The following is a 21,133-nucleotide window of genomic DNA, read 5'->3' as shown; positions in this document are numbered from 1 at the left end:
GGACCATTACATGGGTAATTAACCATGTAAATGGGTAATAAACGAAGGATTCACTAAATTAACATAACTGTGATAAATACTAAACGCTTAAAATCATAAGTCATCCTACTGTTAGTAAAACAAACAAATGAAGGTGTAAGACAACGGCTAATGAACAAAGAAGATTTATTAGTATGCAGACTTGTATATTATTGAATAAAATACAGGTTCAAATAAGATTATTGGTAAATTATATGCTAATCTTTAAATATGTTGGTTGAAGTACACCCTTGGATCAACCGTCGACTACTATAAAAAAGCATTATTTTAATAATAAAGTGCAAACATAAATAATATATTTTAAACTATACGGCGTGGTATTTTACAGGGATGTGATATTAGTCGTTGATAAAATGGATGTTATACATATTTCATACCCATATTCAATCGTCAATGCAATATTTTAATTTCTAATTTTGTATTTTTAAATATTGTTCGTATCTAAATTTATAAACTCGAAAATAAGTATTTGTTATTGTCCGAAAACTAGAGTAATTACGGTATTAATCATCATATTTACAATAATAATTAATATTATTATAATAATGATAACAAGAAGAGAAAAAGAATGAAGAAAAAGAAGAAGAAAAATAAAAATGATAATTGTGGTAATAATAGTAATGAAACTTATAATACACAAATAATAATAACAATTATAATAATGATAAAGAGAGAACAACTAGAAAAATATTACCAAAAGGATGTATTGTGAGATACAAAGCATATACTATATTGGGCAAAACTCAATAATCCTTAGACAATATGGTTTTGAAGAATAGCTTTTATCAACGGACAATATCAGACTGAACTTATCCCAATCAAAGAGGCATATTTGTGATTAGTAACAATGGCTTTGTATTGTTAGACCATGATCGTCCCACAAAATATATTGTTCTCCCGCTTAGCTGTCAGGTACTTCAATTCGTCCTTTTTCCACCACCGTGACAAACATAATTATATTTGCACAAGTGCCTTATAATAGATTTATATTACGACAAAGTGCATATACATGTTTTTCAAATAGTACACCTGTGTTTATATTGTCGTAGTGAGTTATGTATGTGAATACAATTTTTCCAAAAGGATATGATACTAACATTGAAATGATTTGCGTTTAAATGGAATTATAAGGAATAAAATAATCCTTATTATTCCTATCATCCGGTCTTAAAGCAGGTATATAAGATTTCGATTTATTTCATTTTATATCAACATATAAATATGACCAAGGAATATAAATACAACTAACAAACATTCTTTTAATTGTAGCATCAAACAAGAGTAGTTAACTTCAGTGAAATTTATAATAAAAACAAAGCTAACGCCGATATCATCATGTTTACTCGTATTTGTTGTAGAACCACACATTTGTTTATGCGTCGTATGATTCTGCACAGACTAATGGGGATTACACAGCACATGTCTTCTGCACATTACAATCGTCATACATCGACTATCTCCTGAATCCTCCGTCAGAATAATGTATCCAATAAATCGTCTGCAGAACCAGAGTCGTGTACATGAATGAGTGTCTGCCATTCAGTGGAAAATTATTTGCAATTCAATACAACTTTTGTTTCACTCATTTTCTGGGATTACTTCTTCTACATGTATTCTAGTTTCTGATTTATCTAAGTTTTATATGTTTTAAAACACCAAAATAAGATATATATTCGCGCTTAAATCGTCGGATGCGCCTGTTCAACGTTCAAGATGTGTATATTGATTTCGCATATTTACACGGCAAACGTTTTTCTTGCGGATGAGCTGCACGAATAATAACATGTCGCTAAGCTGCAGACATACTTCATGCTGCGCGGAAACATCGTGTTAGAAAATAGACTAGGACGATAACTGCAACATGTGTGTCACTTTCAAAATGGAGTTGAACACGATGCAATTGAATGTGCTTAATTTAAAAACTGTTTAAGCTGAAAATCCCTAAAGGTAAGCTTGTTTGATTTTATATACATGTCTTATGATGTTTTCTTGTTTTTATTTAAACGTAAGGTAGTTTTTTTCTATAAAATATGGACAGTGTCAAGTGTGAGTATACTTATCCATAATATATCCAATCAAAGCGCTGAAGGCACTGAATTTGTTCGCTGTTGTATAATCTTAGACGCAACTCAGTTTCCAAAATTATGTTATAGCTGTTTATATCGCAAGTTTGAAATGATCACATTCAAATGTACGAAGAGTGTGTCTTAAAGCAAAGGTCGAAATGTGTTGTTGTTTTTTTGTCAAATCATTGATACAGCTTATAAGTGTGCACAGGCTTATCTTATTTGACATGCATTAAGCCCCGTTTTCCCTGAAAGCAGCCAATATGTACATATTTCAATGATAAACACTAGACTGGCCAACGTTGTCTTACAAGCTGTTAAATACTTATGAATACATTCACACTATGAAGTGTACCAGTGGGAACTATAAACAGGCAGATGCGGTGGTTAGAGCAGACGCTCCTAGCATTCGTCGTCTGCTTAATTTTACTGCAGTTATCCACACAGGCAGTCAAACGGGTTACGGTTCCTAGCGTACTTAACGCAGACTGACTTGCAAAATTGCCTCTACATTAATTGTGAGCCAACGCTCACAAGTAACAACAAAATGTTTAAATTGTGGTATATAATGAAGAAAACATCATTTATTTAACTTGCAATGTGCAGCTCCTCTTTTTTTACATTGCATGCTATACATTAAAAATATTTCCACTTTTCTACGTTAAGAATTGTTTGCATATCTAATGAGTATAAATACATTCATATTATTTTAACCGATTTATGTAATTTGGAATAAAACGATTGCATTTGTTGTTTTGCAACTGGTATAGTAGACAATGACTTCAACTGAGACTTTATTCTATAAGTATGCATGTATGCAAAAACCAAAACAAGTATTGTATATGACATTTGAATTCTCAAGCTTGCTCAACCCGCACTTTAACTAAACCTTGACTAGGGACATCGACTGTAAGTGCGCTGTAAGTTCTGTCGTAGAATGTGCACGGTCTCACATGTGATAAAAAACAATCTTCAGACTTTGTAAATATTTTGTCATGTAATGACATTTGCTCTTTTTATGCATCTTGGACAAATTCAAAAAGTAATGTTTCTGTAAATGGATATATATGTCATAACTTTACATCAAATTCCAAAATAGAAATGCCAAACGATGAAGTGTTGGATTAGTTCTTTATTATGAAAAGGGTTTGAAAAACGGTAAAAAAACTCATTCCAAATCACTATGATTACAATAATTTGGCTGAAACTTGATAAAACATTCTTCAAAACCGATCAGGATATTTATTTATGCGAAACGTATTTATAGGTGCGAAGATTAACCTGCGTTTAATAATGTGAATGTCGATTTGTTTGATGTTCTGGAAAGGGACATTTTTACATATATTAATAAGGTTGGTGTTTTTCTTGTTGGTGACTTCAACAGCAGCATGGGAATAAAACTGATTTTATAACTTCATGATAAGTTTAATGTATTAATTGATGACAACGATTATGAACCCGACTGTACTCCATTACGGGCCTCTGTTGATCGTTCACATAATAATCATGGTGTTAAACTATTAGATTTGTGTAAATCTCTTAACATTCGTATTGTTAATGGCCGTGTTGGCAATAGTAATAATTTTACATTTCTGTCAAATAACGGTTCATCTATGATTGATTATGTTACGTGCAGAGAACGTCACTGTTCATTGATAGGGGATTTAAATATTGGTCCATTCAATGAGTCGAGCGATCACGCACCGATACAATAAACATTCCTGTGTAATACGTCTAAAAATACTTATGATAGTTACTCAGAAACTACGTATGAATGGAATGATGCGTTTTTACAACAGTTCCGATCTGGTTAAATTGCTAGTTAACCGTTAAATACGATTGTTCATGATGTAAGCTGTGACAATAGGCAGTCAATAAATAAGGCTCTGAATGATTTTACCACTGTTTAACGCATCGTTGCGGACCCATGGCTTTCTAAACAACGGATTTTTACACTCAAATATTGTTTTGATAATAAATCTCCTATCAAACATTCTGATTGGTTTGACACCGAATGCATTCGTATTCGCAATGAATATCTTGAACATCTGAGTCGTTTTAATGTTTGTCCGTCGGACTTAAATAGGGCATAATTATGCGAAAGTAAAGACAATATATTCAACGTTTATACGCAAAAAAGTCATTTTTGTATGCGCGCAAAATGAAAGAAATTCAAAACCTAAAAAAATGTTAACCAAAAGAGTTTTGGAAATACTTTAGAAAACGGATAGACAATTTTAATAATATTTTATCATGAGACGAGTTGAAAGATTATTTTTCAAACATAAGTAACGAAACATTTGAGTGTAAAACTGTTCAGGCGGAAGCCTTTTGTGAAAGTAATGATTTTTATATTCCCAATGAATCTTTTCCCGAGTTAGATCGACCTTTTACCGTCAACGAAATTGTTTCTTCCTGACAATTGGGCTGAAGGTATAATAATTCCGCTCCACAAAAAGGGTGATAAAACGATGTGAATAATTAAAGAGATATTACTTTGGTCAGTTGTCTAGCAAAACATTTTACAACCATTTTAAACAAGCGAATAGAGCAATTTTGTAGCGATAATAACACTGTTTCGGACGCACAAATCGGATTTCGTAAGGGTCGATCAACTGTTGATGCAATATGTACATATGTTTATTGTTCAAAAATATGTAAATGAAAATAAAAGATTATCTGTTGTTTTTTATTGATATGATGAATTTTTTTAATTCTATTTATAGAATTGGCTTATAGTTACAATTGTATAATAGTGGAATACGTGAAAAAAAACTTTTAATAATTATAAGAGATATGTATCAGCATGTTAAATTGTGTTCTTATTTTCCGATTAATTTCAATACGCAGTTGAATTACGTCAAGGTAAGGTATTGTTACCTCTTCTGTTTTCTACTGTATCTTTGTTCAAGATTTTGAGTTGTTTTTACAAACGGATAAACATTGTGGCCTCATGGTTGATGATCTTGTCTTAATACTTTTACTCTTTGCAGATGATATGGTCATTATATGGAAAAATAATATGAAGAACAGCAACATTTAAATAATTTAAATACATATTGTGACACATGGGGTCTAAAGGTAAATACTTCAAATACAAAACTCATTGTTTTTTCGTAAACGGGGTGGCTTATTACATAATGAAAGCTGGACATATAATGTGGAAAAAATAGACGTTGTAAGTGATTTTAACTACTTAGGAACAGTCTTTAAATACACTGGTAAATTTATCTTAAATTAATTTAGTTGGAAAAGCGTTAAAAGCTATGGATGTTCTTTTGTGTAAGTGAAAGGAATTTGACTTAAAACCTAAGACAATGTGCCAGTTATTTGATGCCTTTGTGAGTTCTATTTTGAATTATTCATGTGAGGCTTGGAGATATACTAAGTCAAGGGAACTGGAAAGAGTGTATCACAAATTCTGTAAGCGGTTATTGAATGTTTAAATAAATACCTGTAATGCAGCCACATATAGAGAATTAGGATGATATCCTTTGTTTATTAATAGGTATTTTGGAATGATTAAATTCTGGTTGAAAATTGTAACTTCAAACAATATAATTATTAAAATTAGTATTATTAACAATCTGTTGCAGATAGTTATAACCGTCATTCGACTTGGGCCGCAAATATCAGAACATTGTTAACAGAATATTGGTTTGCATATATATTTGACAACCCTTACGTTATCGATCAAGATAATTTTTTTAATGAATTTAAAACCCGAATTATAGATACGTTTAAGCAAGATACTATGTCTTAAATAGAAAATAGCTCTATGTTAAACCTATACAAGTATGGTAAACAATCACATTAAAATGAACCCTATCTAGATATTTTGTCCAAAACAAATTGTTCATGTATAAGCAAGCTAAGATAAAACGAACTTCCTCTAAAAATACAAATAGGCCGTTATAAACGAATTCCTAGAGAAGAAAGATATTGTACCTTTTGCAATTTAAGAGATATCGAGGACGAGTACCGTTTTGTCATTATATGCAATTGTTATACTGTAATTAGAAAGAAGTATATAAAACAATATTACTATGTTAAACCTTCTGTATTTAAATCTACAAAACGTTTGACCTCATTTAATAAGACCGATATAAGTAATGATTGTAAGTTTGTTAAGAACGCTCTAAACTACAGAAATGCACTTAATTTTGTTAATAACTGAAACGCATTACATCTCCGAATAACTTCTCGATTATGTATTGTTTAACTTATAAGTTCGTTAAACTTTTTCACTTAATGCTATGTAATGTCACGGACTCTCGATGAGACGGATATGAACTGGACTGTATCGGCAAATAGCTTGTCGATACTTTGTTACGTAACCAGTAGCTATCGATTAGCGTACATCGAAGCGCCGAGGTTACACATTTTGATGTACCCACTCACGTCTTTTTTTAAATTATACTTTCATTTCTCGGCTGATTTTGACAAATTATATATTTGATTTTAAATTGTATGATATTGTCAATATAAGTATAGCACAAAGGACCAAACAATCATCAACAAATATCAATCATCCATGAAACATGGGGTCTTTTTTGTATCGGGAATAAGGTAGGGTTGGACATCTGTGTGATACCGCTAGTAGGGTTGGACATCTGTGTGATACCGCTTCCTTTGCTATGACACATAAGAGCAATAGCGCTTTCATTAAAAGCCTATAGGTAAGGAACAGAACCAACGAGCAATAGCGCTTTCATAAAAAGTCTATAGGTAAGGAACATAACCAAATTTGACACGTATCGTATGTTACATAATTTGATAATTCATAACCAAATCCATTTATTTTGAATGTAAAAGCTGTTTATTTACAGGTGAAATAATGACGTCATTTCTGGACGCTTTCAATGAACTGTACCGTCAAGTAAATAAGAAAACAAACGAAACAGTGTAAGTCTGATAGCATAGTGTAAACATCTTTATCGCCTTGTTTTGGCTTTTTAACATTGCATAAGAACAACGAATAATTATCAATTGCAATATGAACGAACAGTATATTTGTGTTACACGAATACATATTTATTCATGATGCGTATCAACATGTTGTAAGTGGAAAGAAGCGGACTATAATTTTTAATAAATTTTCTTATAAAAATATGGGTACACATAGTCATTAAGTCGCGAAGCAGAGCCTTCTCAAGTAAACGAACGCCAGATTCCGATATTAAATCATCGTAATTGTATACCTATGAATAATTATGGAGTCGTAAAAATACATCCATTTCAGGACAGAATGCATCACAAATATCCCTGATGACAAGTTCCACCTTTGGTTACTCCTGCCGTCGGTAAACTATTTATTATGTTAAATCACATTTCCGCAACACTTTAGTTACAATAACGAGCTGAATCAATAATAACAATACTAGCTAGCATAATAGCAATTATTCTAAGTCAAATTAACGTGTGAAGTATTTCTCATTGTGACAATTTTGCAATGTATGATGTGCTTTGTGCTACAACAGCAGCTATTTAGTTCGACAAATACCGTTAGCACTTCACTTTGTCTTTACAAGACATGGTCATCAATTAGTTAAGTTTTTGCTTTCTGTCTTGCTTAATATTTCCATTCAATTGTTTTTTTGTTTTCAGGCTTAACCGCGCTTGTGTTGTTGATGATGATGTTTATGGTGTGTGTTTTTAGCTCACCTGAGCACAATGTGTTCATGGTGAGCTTTCGTGATCGCCTTTTTTCGTCGTGTGTCGTCTGTCGTCGTCGTGCGGCGTCTATATTTGCCTTGTTAACACTCTAGAGGCCACATTTATTTCAAATCTTCATAATATTTTATAAGAAGATTGGTCTTAATGACATCTTGGATGAGTTCGAAAATGGTTACGTTTGCTTTCAAAACATGGCTGCCAAGGGGCGGGGCATTTTCTCTTATATGGCTATTTATGACTATAGTAAAATCTTGTAACCACTCTAGAGGCCACATTTATCGTCCGATCCTCATGACACTTGGTCAGAAGATCCATCTCAATAATATCTTGTACGAGGTAAAAAATGGCTATATATGGCTATAGTAAAATCCTGTAAACACTCTAGAGGCCGCATTTATTGTCCGATCTTCATGAAACTTGGTCAGAATATTCATCTCAACAATATCTTGGACGAGTTTTAAAATGATGCCGGTTGGTTAAAAAACATTGCCGCCAGGAGGCGGGGCATTTTTCCTTAAATGGCTATATTAAACCTTGTTAACACTCTAGAGGCCACATTTATTTTCCGATCTTTATGAAACATGGTCAGAAAATTTGTCATAATGATATCTTTTATGCGTTCGAAAATGGTTTCGGTTGCTTTAAAAACATGGCCACCAGGGGGTGGGGCTTTTTTCCTAATATGGCTATATATGGTTTTAGTAAAACATTGTTAACACTCTAGAGGCCACATTTATTGTCCAATCTTCGTGATAATTGAACAGACGATTGGTCTCAATGATATCTTGGATGAGTTTGAAAATGGTTACGTTTGCTTGAAAAACATGGCTGCCATGGGGCGGGGCATTTTTCCTTATATGGCTATTTATGACTATAGTAAAATCTTGTAACCACTCTAGAGGCCACATGTATCGTCCGATCTTTATGACACTTGGTCAGAAGATCCATCTCAATAATATCTTGGACGAGGTAAAAAATGATGCCGGTTGGTTGAAAAACATGGCCGCCAGGGGAGGGGGGCGTGGCATTTTTCAAAATATGGCTATAGTAAAACCATGGTAACACTCTAAAGACCACATTTATTCTGATGTTCATGAAACTTGGTCAGAAGATTTGTCCTAATGATATCTTGGATGAGTTCGAAAATGGTTTCGGTTGCTTTAAAAACATGGCCACCAGGGGGCGGGGCATTTTTCCTTATATGGCTATATACATTGTATGGCTTTAGAAAAACCTTGTTAACACTCTAGAGGCCACATTTATTGTCCAATCTTCATCAAATTTGGTAAGAAGCTTAGTCTCAATGATATCTTGGATGAGTTTGAAAATGGTTACGTCTGCTGGAAAAACATGGATGCAAGGAGGTGGGGCATTTTTAGTTATATGGCTATATATGGCTATAGTAAAACATTTTTTTTTTATATTTAATATAATACATACAATGTATACATGTATATGATCATACAACGAAGTGATTGTACAAAGCAATAAAGTTCAGACATGTTATACAAGATATGTTAATATAATACTTTTTTTGGTTTCCTTAAGATTAAAAAAACAACAACAACAAAAACAAACAAAAAAATGGGTTTTTTATGTTTTTTCCTTGATTGTTTGTGATAGGTGTTTTTTTTTAAAGAGAAAAGAAAAAAATAACAGAAGAATAGTTATGAAAAATGATGAGTTGTATAAAGTGGGAAGAAAACATATTGGACTTGTGTGTTTTGTTGTATATTCACAAGATCTTATAAGATTGAAAAAAAATATATACAAAAATATTTAAGAAAGATAACCTTAACATTAGAGTGAAATGTATATAAGTGGACAAACATTGAGAATTTAATCTGATTCCATTTTGTTTTAAGATTTGTAATGTGTCATTACTGAGGGCTATTTCTTTCTCAATCTGGATTTTTAGTTTAAGACTATGGACAAAACAATTAAAATTTGGTACTTGTTTTTTGTACTTCATGTTAAAGATAAAAGATTTCATCAATATAAGAATAAAACTCACAATATTATTACAGTCTATTGATTTTAATGAGTAAATTCCGACACTTACATTTAAGAAAGATAGTTTAACGTTTAGTTGCTGTTTTTCAAGAAATGATACTAATTGATTCCAAATAGGCTGGATGTGTTTGCACTTCCCAAAAAGATGTTCTATAGTTTCGATGTTTTCACCGCAGAAGTCACACAGATTTGAGTTAGATAATTTGCATTTAAAGAGATATTTATTTGTAGCTATAATTCTATGGATTTATTTATATTGAACATTTCTCAGAGTGCTTTCAATAGTTGCTTTATATGGCATGGTAAATATGTGTTTCCAATAAAGTTCATGTTCTCCGAAAAGGACTTGGCTTTTATTTTGGGGTTTGGAGTTTTCTGTAGGGTTTTTAATTTGTAGTGTGTAAAATATTTTATTCGTTTTGTTTTTTCTTCCAAGTATGTTTTCTACGAATGTTGTTTCAGTACATGGTGTATTATTTGTATTGATTTCAGATTTATTATGTATGGGTATACTTTTGATTAGTGTGTAGCACTTCAGAAAATTATTTGAAGGTATTCCGTATATGTAGCATATATCATCAAAAGAGTAGAAATCCTTAATTCTGTAGTCATATAATTGGTCGACATATTTAATGCTTCGTTCAAACCAATCTTATAGAAAAACGTCTTATTTTTGAAGTTATGTCTTTATTGTTCCATAAAATAGTTTTACTGCTGGTTTGGGTTTCTAGGTTATGAGTGACATCACTCCATGCTGATAGAACATCAGACAAAAATATGTTTTCGTTTGCAATTTCATGTAAGATAGTATTGCTGATGTTACATTCAAAGAGTAAGGAGTCACCATATTTTTTTAGTATTTTCTGGTAGAATATTTTCCATTTACTCGTATTGGTATTATCTAGGTATCTTTTAACCCAGCTGCATTTGATTGCATTCAAGAATGAGTCAATGTTCGTTAATTGGATACCTCCATTTTCTGCAGATTGAATTAACTGAGTTCGTTTTATTTTATCAGGCTTACCGTCCCATATAAAATTAAATATTGTTGATTTTATATCGTTAATAACATCATTTGGTGGATTTGGGAGAACTGTTAATACATAAATTAATTTAGGAATTGCATACGTTTTCAATACGGTGTTTTTTTCCGATTAGTGTAAGTTTACGATGATGCCATGATTTTAAGCAGTTTTTAAATTCTGTAATTTAGGTAGTATGTTTTTAAGAACTGTATCCTTTTCATTATTTGTGAAAGTAATTCCTAACGTCGTGGCTTCATCGGATGTCAAATTAAATTAAATTTCTTTTTCATATTGGACATTACTTTGTTTAATTTACCTACTCGTAGAACAGTACATTTACCTTTGTTTAGTTTAAGACCCGATGTCATTCCGCAAAGGGTTAGCGACTCTATTAGGTTATGGAAAGAATCGTAATTGTCGTTTAAAAAATAAGTTGCATCGGAAGCAAATAGGGACTGTTTGATTTCTTCGTCAGGTTCTAGTGATATGCCTTTTATGTGTTTATTTGATTGGATGTGATGTGATAGATACTCGATGCAAATAATAAATAGCGTGATGAGAGTGGGCATCCTTGTCGAAACCCTCGTTCGATGTTAAAAATGTTTGAAAAGAAGTCATGGTTAATGATTATGCTGTTAATATCGGTATAGAATAGTTTGACCCATTGAATGAGACTTCCACCAAAGTTCATATTTTCTAAGCAAGAGAACATAAATGAGTGATCAAGCGAATCGAATGCCTTTTCAAAGTCTGCAAAGAATATGAGACCAGGATTATTTGAATTGTTGAAATAGTTTATGCATTCTTGGATAAGACGAACGTTTTCACCAATGTAACGTTCTTTTATGAAACCAGATTGAGATTTTGAAATGATTGATGGTAATATTTTTTTTATTCTGTTTGCTATACTTTTAGTTGCAATGTTATAATCATTGTTTAGTAAACTAATTGGGCGCCAGTTCGATAAGGATTCTAAGTTTTTTCCAGGTTTTGGAATGAGTGATATTATACCTTGTTTTTGAAGCGTAGTTAGGTTTTCATTATTATATGAATAGTTTAGTGAATTGATTAAATGTGTTTTGGTATCATTCCAAAATATTTTATAAAACTCAATGGTGATGCCATCAGATCCTGGACTTATTTGTTATTTTGCATTTCTTTTAGTGCTATCCACATTCATATTCATTTAGTAATCCGTCACACAATAGTTTTTCTTCTTGATTTAAAGAGTGATGTGTATTTTTAAAAAGGGTGTTATTTTCAACATTTTTTCGTTTATAGAGGGTTTCAAATACTAAACGTTGTTCTTCTAGTATTTTAGTTCTGTTTGTTATATCTTTGCCATTGACTACTAATTTGTGTACAGTTTTTAGTTCACTTCTACGTTTTTCAATGTTTGCGAAGTATTTTGTATTTTTGTCATTGTGTTCAACATGCTGTGCATGCGCTCTTAGTATTATTCCATTGAGATGTGTATGATAGATTCCATCTAATATTTGTTTTTTTAATGTTATTTCATTTTCAATGTCGGTTGTATCATTTGTGTTTGTTTGCTGCAATTGTTTTTCAAGTGTTTCAATGGTTTTGATTGTTTCAGTTTCAAGTTTGTGTGTTTCTTTTTGTTTAAATGATGTGTATCTAATTGTTGTGTTACGTATATTTCCTTTAATTACTTCCCATAAGGTGTTTGGGTTTGCATCTTTATTATTTTGAACTGTATTGAATATTTCTTGTTTTATATGTGTTTGATATTGTGTATCTAATAAGATGCTGTTATTAATTTTAAAGTATCCTGGGCCTCTTTCAGGCTGTATTTCGTGTACTTTAAGTTCAACTACAGAGTGGTCAGACATAAATCCTGGTTTTATGTTACATGTGTCAATAATGTTGCAAAGAGACTCAGATATTAAACAATAGTCTAATCTACAAAATATTGTTGGTTTTGTGTTTGAGTGTCAGGTGAATTTGCTTTCGTTTGGATATATTGTACGCCAGATGTCTATCATATTGTAGTTTTCAATTATGTTATTTTAAATGTTTCTTTTTTTAGGATGAGTATAAAGGTTTCCCTTCTTTTTATCTATTAATGGGTTAAGGACAGTATTAAAGTCACCACCGACTATAATGTTTTTATCTTGGTTATTGATTATAAAGGATTGTAATGTTTCGTAAAAAGTGGAATCATCTATGTTAGGGCCGTGAACGTTGATTAATGTTATTTGTGTATCGTTTATTTTCATATCTATAATTGCTGTCTGCCAATTATTATTTCGTTTAAGTTATCGACTGTGATCCCTATATATTTTTTTTATCAGAAAGGCAATGCCTTGTTTATTAATATGTTGTCCACTGAGATAGATGTCTCGATCCCATTCATCTTTTAAGGTTTGTGCTAAAGTATGTGTCAAGTGACTTTCTTGTAATAGGCATATACTTTTTTTTTCGTCTAACCATTTGAAGATTTTTATGCGTTTGTCTTTATTGTTTAGCCCTTTTACATTCAAAGTACATAATTTAATCATTTTAAGACGTGTAGGGTGATGTAAATGATAATTTGTGTGTGCTTGTCCGGTTAGTTTCTATCTTAAAACATGTCCAGTTGGTTTCTATTATAAAACAGAAGATGTCCATACAAAAAAACACAAATAGGAAACAAAAAATAGGAATACAAAAAGATGAATATTCCATTAAAATGAAGAAGTTAAAATAAATAATCACACAAATGAGGAAAAAACGACTGGTCCCAAATTGAGACTTTAAAAAAAGGCATAAGCATAATCTACATATACTGGACAGAAACAAAAAGACACCACAATTAACTAAGAAGAACATAAAAGTAAAAAGGACAATATGTGTAACGGTAGCTTGGCTAAACATTACAGAGATAAACAGTCATATACAATCAGTAGATAGTTAATTTCAGAATTATTTATCGAATAGTTATGTTTAAATAAAGTATTTTTCGTAATATTTGTTATATCAATCAATATAATGTTATTAAAAATGTATTAACTTGATTTAATTTTTACTAACAGCATTTATATTTTTGTTGTCTCATTCCCCCCCCCCATTTTTAATGCAGATATAAGCTCATACAACGTTATTAAGAAATGAATGACCAACAAGAAACAGAATTATGACAACATTTTTCCTTATATTGCTTCATGAATCTTCATGAAACTTTAAAAGAATATTTCTTTAAATGATTTCTTGGATGTGTATGAAAATGGGTCTGGTCTGTGAAAAACGTGGCTGCCAGGATGTGTATTTGTCATTAAAGTTGGTAAGAGTTTTTGTTCTAATTACATCTTGGGCTGCACAGAACAATTCATCCTTGAATCGAATCTCAGGTGAGCGACTTTTGGCCTGTCAGGCCCTCTTGTTTGTTCATGTTTACCGAGCAGTTAAATCATCCAGCTGTGTATTAAATCCATTCATACTTATTTTGACACGTGTTCATTACGAAGAAAACATAATTTTTATTAAGGAGCAATAATGTCAAACATATTTACATGGTGTTACAATGCTAATTAATTTCAGAGTCTGATGATTATCCTACTTGCGTTCTCGTTTCACCGGAAGAACCTCCGCCTATCATGCCTGGGTGGGAGACCAGCAGCTGTATTGTAAGTACCATGTTGTGTAAGGCCAGCAGGTGTGATGTAAGTACCAGGTTGTGTAACGCCAGCAGGTGTGTTGTAAGTACCAGGTTGTGTAACGACAGCAGATGTATTGTAAGTACCAGGTTGTGTAACGCCAGCAGGTGTGTTGTAAGTACCAGGTTGTGTAACACCAGCAGCTTTATTGTAAGTACCAGGTTGTGTAACGCAAGCAGCTGTATTGTAAATATCAGGTTGTGTAACGTCAGCAGGTGTGTTGTAAGTACCAGGCTGTGTAACGCCAGCAGGTGTATTGTAAGTACCAGGTTGTATAACACCAGCAGCTGTATTATGAATACCAGTTTGTGTAACGCCAGCAGGTGTGTTGTAAGTACTATGTTGTGTACCGCCAGCAGCTGTATTGTAAGTACCAGGAATGTGTAACGCCAGCAGCTGAATTGTAAATACCAGGTTGTGTTACGCCAGCAGCTGTATTGTAAGTAGCAGGTTGTGTAACGCCAGTAGGTGTGTTGTAAATACCAGGTTGTGCAACGCCAGCAGGTGTATTGTAAGTACCAGGTTGTGTGACGCCAGCAGGTGTGTTGTAAGTACCATGTTGTGTAACGCCAGGAGCTGTATTGAAAGTACCAGGTTGTGTAACGCCATCAGGTGTGTTGTAAGTACCATGTTGGGTAACGCCAGCAGATGTGTTGTAAATACAAGGTTGTGTAACGCCAGCAGGTGTGTTGTAAGTACCAGGTTGTGTAACGCCAGCAGGTGTGTTGTAAGTACCAGGTCGTGTAACGCCAGCAGGTGTGTTGTAAGTACCAGGTTGTGTAACGCCAGCAGGTGTTTTGTAAGTACCATGTTGTGTAACGCCAGCAGAGGTATTGTAAGTACCAGGTTGGGTAACACCAGCAGCTGTATTGTAAATACCAGGTTGTGTAACGCCAGCAGGTGTGTTGTAAGTACCAGGTTGTGTAACGCCAGCAGGTGTATTGTAAGTACCAGGTTGTGTAACGCCAGCAGCTGTATTGTAAGTACCAGGTTGTGTAACGCCAGCAGGTGTGTTGTAAGTACCAGGTTGTGTAGCGCCAGCAGGTGTGTTGTAAGTACCAGGTTGTGTAACGCCATCAGGTGTGTTGTAAATACCATGTTGTGTAACGCCAGCAGGTGTGTTGTAAGTACCAGGTTGTGTAACGCCAGCAGGTGTGTTGTAAATACCAGGTTGCGTAACGCCAGCAGGTGTGTTGTAAATACCAGGTTATGTAACGCCAGCAGCTGTATTGTAAGTAGCAGGTTGTGTAACGCCAGCAGGTGTGTTGTAAGTACCAGGTTGTGTAACGCCAGCAGCTGTATTATAAGTAGCAGGTTGTGTAACGCCAGCAGGTGTGTTGTAAGAACCAGGTTGTGTAACGCCAGCAGGTGTGTTATAAGTACCAGGTTGTGTAACACCAGCAGGTGTGTTGTAAGAACCATGTTGTGTTACGCCAGCAGCTGTATTGTAAGTACCAGGTTGTGTAACGCCAGCAGGTGTGTTGTAAATACCAGGTTGTGTAACGCCAGCAGGTGTATTGTAAGTACCAGGTTGTGTGACGCCAGCAGGTGTGTTGTAAGTACCATGTTGTGGAACGCCAGCAGCTGTATTGAAAGTACCAGGTTGTGTTATGCCATCAGGTGTGTTGTAAGTACCAGGTTGTGTAACGCCAGAAGGAATGTTGTAAATACCAGGTTATGTAACGCCAGCAGGTGTGTTGTAAGTACCAGGTCGTGTAACGCCAGCAGGTGTATTGTAAGTACCAGGTTGTGTTTCACCAGCAGCTGTATTGTAAATACCAGGTTGTGTAACGCCAACAGGTGTGTTGTAAGTACCAGGTTTTGTAACGCCAGCAGGTGTATTGTAAGTACCAGGTTGTGTAACGCCAGCAGCTGTATTGTAAGTACCAGGTTGTGTAACGCCAGCAGGTGTATTGTAAGTACCATGTTGTGTAACGCCAGCAGGTGAGTTGTAAGTACCAGGTTGTGTAACGCCAGCAGGTGTGTTGTAAATACCATGTTGTGTTACGTCAGCAGGTGTGTTGTAAATACCAGGTTGTGTAACGCCAGCAGCTGTATTGTAAGTACCAGGTTGTGTAACGCCAGCAGGTGTGTTGTAAGTACCAGGTTGTGTAACGCCAGCAGCTGTATTGTAAGTAACAGGTTGTGTAACGCCAGCAGGTGTGTTGTAAGAACCAGGTTGTGTAACGCCAGCAGGTGTGTTGTAAGTACCAGGTTAGATAACGCCAGCAGGTGTGTTGTAAGAATCATGTTGTGTTACGCCAGCAGCTGTATTGTAAGTACCAGGTTGTGTAACGCCAGCAGGTGTGTTGTTAATACCAGGTTGTGTAACGCCAGCAGCTGTATTGTAAATACCAGGTTGTGTAACGCCAGCAGGTGTGTTGTAAGAACCATGTTGTATAACGCCAGCAGCTGTATTGTAAGTACCAGGTTGTGTAACACCAGCAAATGTATTGTAAATATCAGGATGTGTAACGCCAGCAGGTGTGTTGTAAATACCAGGTTGTGTAACGCCAGCAGCTGTATTGTAAATACCAGGTTGTGTACAGCCAGCAGGTGTGTTGTAAATACCATGTTGTGTAACGCCAGCAGCTGTATTGTATGTACCAGGTTGTGTAACACCAGCAGCTGTATTGTAAGTACCAGGTTTTGTAACGCCAGCAGCTGTATTGTAAGTAGCAGGTTGTGTAACGCCAGCAGGTGTGTTGTAAGTACCAAGTTGTGTAACGACAGCAGGTGTGTTGTAAGTACCAGGTTGTGTAACGCCAGCAGGTGTGCTGTAAGTACCATGCTGTGTAACACCAGCATGTGTGTTGTAAATACCAGGTTATGTAACGCCAGCAGGTGTGTTGTAAGTACCAGGTCGTGTAACGCCAGCAGTTGTATTGTAAGTACCAGGTTGTGTTACACCAGCAGCTGTATTGTAAATACCAGGTTGTGTAACGCCAACAGGTGTGTTGTATGTACCAGGTTGTGTAACGCCAGCAGGTGTATTGTAAGTACCAGGTTGTGTAACGCCAGCAGCTGTATTGTAAGTACAAGGTTGTGAAACGCCAGCAGGTGTGTTGTAAGTACCATGTTGTGTAACGCCAGCAGGTGTGTTGTAAGTACCAGGTTGTGTAACGCCAGCAGGTGTGTTGTAAATACCATGTTGTGTAACGCCAGCAGGTGTGTTGTAAATACCAGGTTGTGTAACGCTAACAGCTGTATTGTAAGTACCAGGTTGTGTAACGCCAGCAGGTGTGTTGTAAGTACCAGGTTGTGTAACGCCAGCAGCTGTATTGTAAGTACCAGGTTGTGTAACGCCAGCAGGTGTGTTGCAAGAACTAGGTTGTGTAACGCCAGCAGGTGTGTTGTAAGTACCAGGTTAGATAACGCCAGCAGGTGTGTTGTAAGAACCATGTTGTGTTACGTCAGCAGCTGTATTGTAAGTACCAGGTTATGTAACGCCAGCAGGTGTGTTGTAAATACCAGGTTGTGTAACGCCAGCAGCTGTATTGTATGTACCAGGTTGTGTAACACCAGCAGCTGTATTGTTAGTACCAGGTTGTGTAACGCCAGCAGCTGTATTGTAAGTAGCAGGTTGTGTATCGCCAGCAGGTGTGTTGTAAATACCATGTTGTGTAACGCCAGCAGCTGTATTGTATGTACCAGGTTGTGTAACACCAGCAGCTGTATTGTTAGTACCAGGTTGTGTAACGCCAGCAGCTGTATTGTAAGTAGCAGGTTGTGTAACGCCAGCAGGTGTGTTGTAAGTACCAAGTTGTGTAACGACAGCAGGTGTGTTGTAAATACCAGGTTGTGTAACGCCAGCAGGTGTGCTGTAAGTACCATGCTGTGTAACACCAACATGTGTGTTGTAAGTACCAGGTTGTGTAACGCCAGCAGGTGTGTTGTAAGTACCATGTTGTGTAACGCCAGCAGCTGTATTGAAAGAACCAGGTTGTGTAACGCCAGCAGCTGTATTGTAAGTAGCAGGTTGTGTAACGCCAGCAGCTGTATTGTAAGTAGCAGGTTGTGTAACGCCAGCAGGTGTGTTGTAAGTAGCAGGTTGTGTAACGCCAGCAGGTGTGTTGTAAGTACCAGGTTGTGTAACGCCAGCAGGTGTGTTGTAAGTACCATGTTGTGTAATGCCAGCAGGTGTGTTGTAAGTACCAGGTTGTGTAACGCCAGCAGGTGTGTTGTAAGTACCATGTTGTGTAACGCCAGCAGCTGTATTGAAAGTACCAGCTTGTGTAACGCCAGCAGGTATGTTGTAAGTACCAGGGTGTGTAACGCCAGCAGCTGTATTGTAAGTAGCCGGTTGTGTAACGCCAGCAGGTGTGTTGTAAGTTCCAGGTTGTGTTACGCCAGCAGGTGTATTGTAAATACCAGGTTGTGTAACGCCAGCAGGTGTGTTGTAAATACCAGGTTGTGTAACGCCAGCAGGTGTGTTGTAAGTACCAGGTTGTGTAACGCCAGCAGGTGTGTTGTAAGTACCAGGTTGTGTAACGCCAGCAGGTGTGTTGTTAGTACCAGGTTGTGTAACGCCAGCAGCTGTATTGTAAGTAACATGTTGTGTAACGCCAGCAGGTGTATTGTAAGTACCAGGTTGTGTAACGCCAGCAGCTGTATTGTAAATACCAGGTTGTGTAACGCTAGCAGCTGTATTGTAAGTACCAGGTTGTGTAACGCCAGCAGGTGTGTTGTAAATACCAGGTTGTGTAACGCCAGCAGGTGTATTGTAAGTACCAGGTTGTGTGACGCCAGCAGGTGTGTTGTAAGTACCATGTTGTGTAACGCCAGCAGCTGTATTGAAAGTACCAGGTTGTGTAACGCCATCAGGTGTGTTGTAAGTACCGGGTTGTGTAACGCCAGCAGGTGTGTTGTAAATACCAGGTTGTGTAACGCCAGCAGGTGTGTTGTAAGTACCAGGTTGTGTAACGCCAGCAGGTGTGTTGTAAGTACCAGGTCGTGTAACGCCAGCAGGTGTGTGGTAAGTACCAGGTTTTGTAACGCCAGCAGGTGTTTTGTAAGTACCATGTTGTGTATCGCCAGCAGGTGTATTGTAAGTACCAGGTTGTGTAACACCAGCAGCTGTATTGTAAATACCAGGTTGTTTAACGCCAGCAGGTGTGTTTTAAGTACCAGGTTGTGTAACGCCAGCAGGTGTATTGTAAGTACCAGGTTGTGTAACGCCAGCAGCTGTATTGTAAGTACCAGGTTGTGTAACGCCAGCAGGTGTGTTGTAAGTACCATATTGTGTAACGCCAGCAGGTGTGTTGTAAGTACCAGGTTGTGTAACGCCAGCAGGTGTGTTGTAAATACCATGTTGTGTAACGCCAGCAGGTGTGTTGTAAATACCAGGTTGTGTAACGCCAGCAGCTGTATTGTAAGTACCAGGTTGTGTAACGCCAGCAGGTGTGTTGTAAGTACCAGGTTGTGTAACGCCAGCAGCTGTATTGTAAGTACCAGGTTGTGTAACGCCAGCAGGTGTGTTGTAAGAACCAGGTTGTGTAACGCCAGCAGGTGTGTTGTAAGTACCAGGTTGTGTAACGCCAGCAGGTGTGTTGTAAGAACCATGTTGTATAACGCCAGCAGCTGTATTGTAAGTACCAGGTTGTGTAACACCAGCAGCTGTATTGTAAATATCAGGTTGTGTAACGCCAGCAGGTGTGTTGTAAATACCAGGTTGTGTAACGCCAGCAGCTGTATTGTAAATACCAGGTTGTGTAAAGCCAGCAGGTGTGTTGTAAGTACCATGTTGTGTAACGCCAGCAGCTGTATTGTATGTACCAGGTTGTGTAACACCAGCAGCTGTATTGTTAGTACCAGGTTGTGTAACGCCAGCAGCTGTAATTGTAAGTAGCAGGTTGTGTAACGCCAGCAGGTGTGTTGTAAGTACCAAGTTGTGTAACGACAGCAGGTGTGTTGTAAGTACCAGGTTGTGTGACGCCAGCAGGTGTGCTGTAAGTACCATGCTGTGTAACACCAGCATGTGTGTTGTAAGAACCAGGTTGTGTAACACCAGCAGGTGTGTTGTAAGTACCATGTTGTGTAACGCCAGCAGCTGTATTGAAAGTACCAGGTTGTGTAACGCCAGCAAGTGTGTTGTAAGTACCAGGTTGTGTAACGCCAGCAGCTGTATTGTAAGTAGCAGGTTGTGTAACGCCAGCAGGTGTGCTGTAAGTAGCAGGTTGTGTAACGCCAGCAGGTGTGTTGTAAGTACCAGGTTGTGTAACGCCAGCAGATATGTTGTAAGTACCATGTTGTGTAATGCCAGCAGGTTTGTTGTTATTACCAGGTTGTGTAATGCCAGCAGGTGTGTTGTAAGTACCATGTTGTGTAACGCCAGCAACTATATTGTAAGTACCAGGTTGTGTAACGTCAGCAGCTGTAATGTAAGTACCAGGTTGTGTAACGCCAGCAGCTGTATTGTAAGTAGCAGGTTGTGTAACGCCAGCAGGTGTGTTGTAAGTACCATGTTGTATAACGCCAGCAGCTGTATTGTAAGTACCAAGTTGTGTAACGCCAGCAGCTGTATTGTAAGAAGCAGGTTGTATAACGCCAGCAGGTGTGTTGTAAGTACCAGGTTGTGTAACGCCAGCAGGTGTGTTGTAAATACCAAGTTGTGGAAGGCCAGTAGCGCAGTTGTAAGTACCAGGTACTGGTAGGCCAG

The 21,133-nt window shown here is 36.5% G+C and overlaps 1 protein-coding gene across 4 annotated transcripts in view; it reads left to right on the top strand.

The window, feature by feature from the left end:
• Positions 1 to 1,458: 1,458 nt before the first annotated feature.
• The window catches only part of LOC127864766 (stimulated by retinoic acid gene 6 protein-like), a 31,669-nt gene continuing 11,994 nt past the window's right edge, over positions 1,459 to 21,133 (top strand). The window contains exons 1-4 of one of the 4 annotated variants that reach the window (XM_052404630.1): positions 1,459 to 1,986; positions 6,935 to 7,010; positions 7,348 to 7,408; positions 14,360 to 14,445. In XM_052404630.1, coding sequence (XP_052260590.1) covers positions 6,943 to 7,010; positions 7,348 to 7,408; positions 14,360 to 14,445 — 215 coding nt within the window. In that variant the 5' untranslated portion in view covers positions 1,459 to 1,986; positions 6,935 to 6,942. The remainder of the gene's footprint in view (positions 1,987 to 6,934; positions 7,011 to 7,347; positions 7,409 to 14,359; positions 14,446 to 21,133) is intronic. The other 3 variants (XM_052404629.1, XM_052404631.1, XM_052404632.1) reach the window with 3 other exon arrangements.

Source organism: Dreissena polymorpha, chromosome 1 (assembly GCF_020536995.1).
Source record: "Dreissena polymorpha isolate Duluth1 chromosome 1, UMN_Dpol_1.0, whole genome shotgun sequence".
Taxonomy (NCBI): domain Eukaryota; kingdom Metazoa; phylum Mollusca; class Bivalvia; order Myida; family Dreissenidae; genus Dreissena; species Dreissena polymorpha.
The sequence above is the reverse complement of the archived record's forward strand: the minus strand, read 5'-3'. Positions and strand labels throughout refer to the sequence as shown.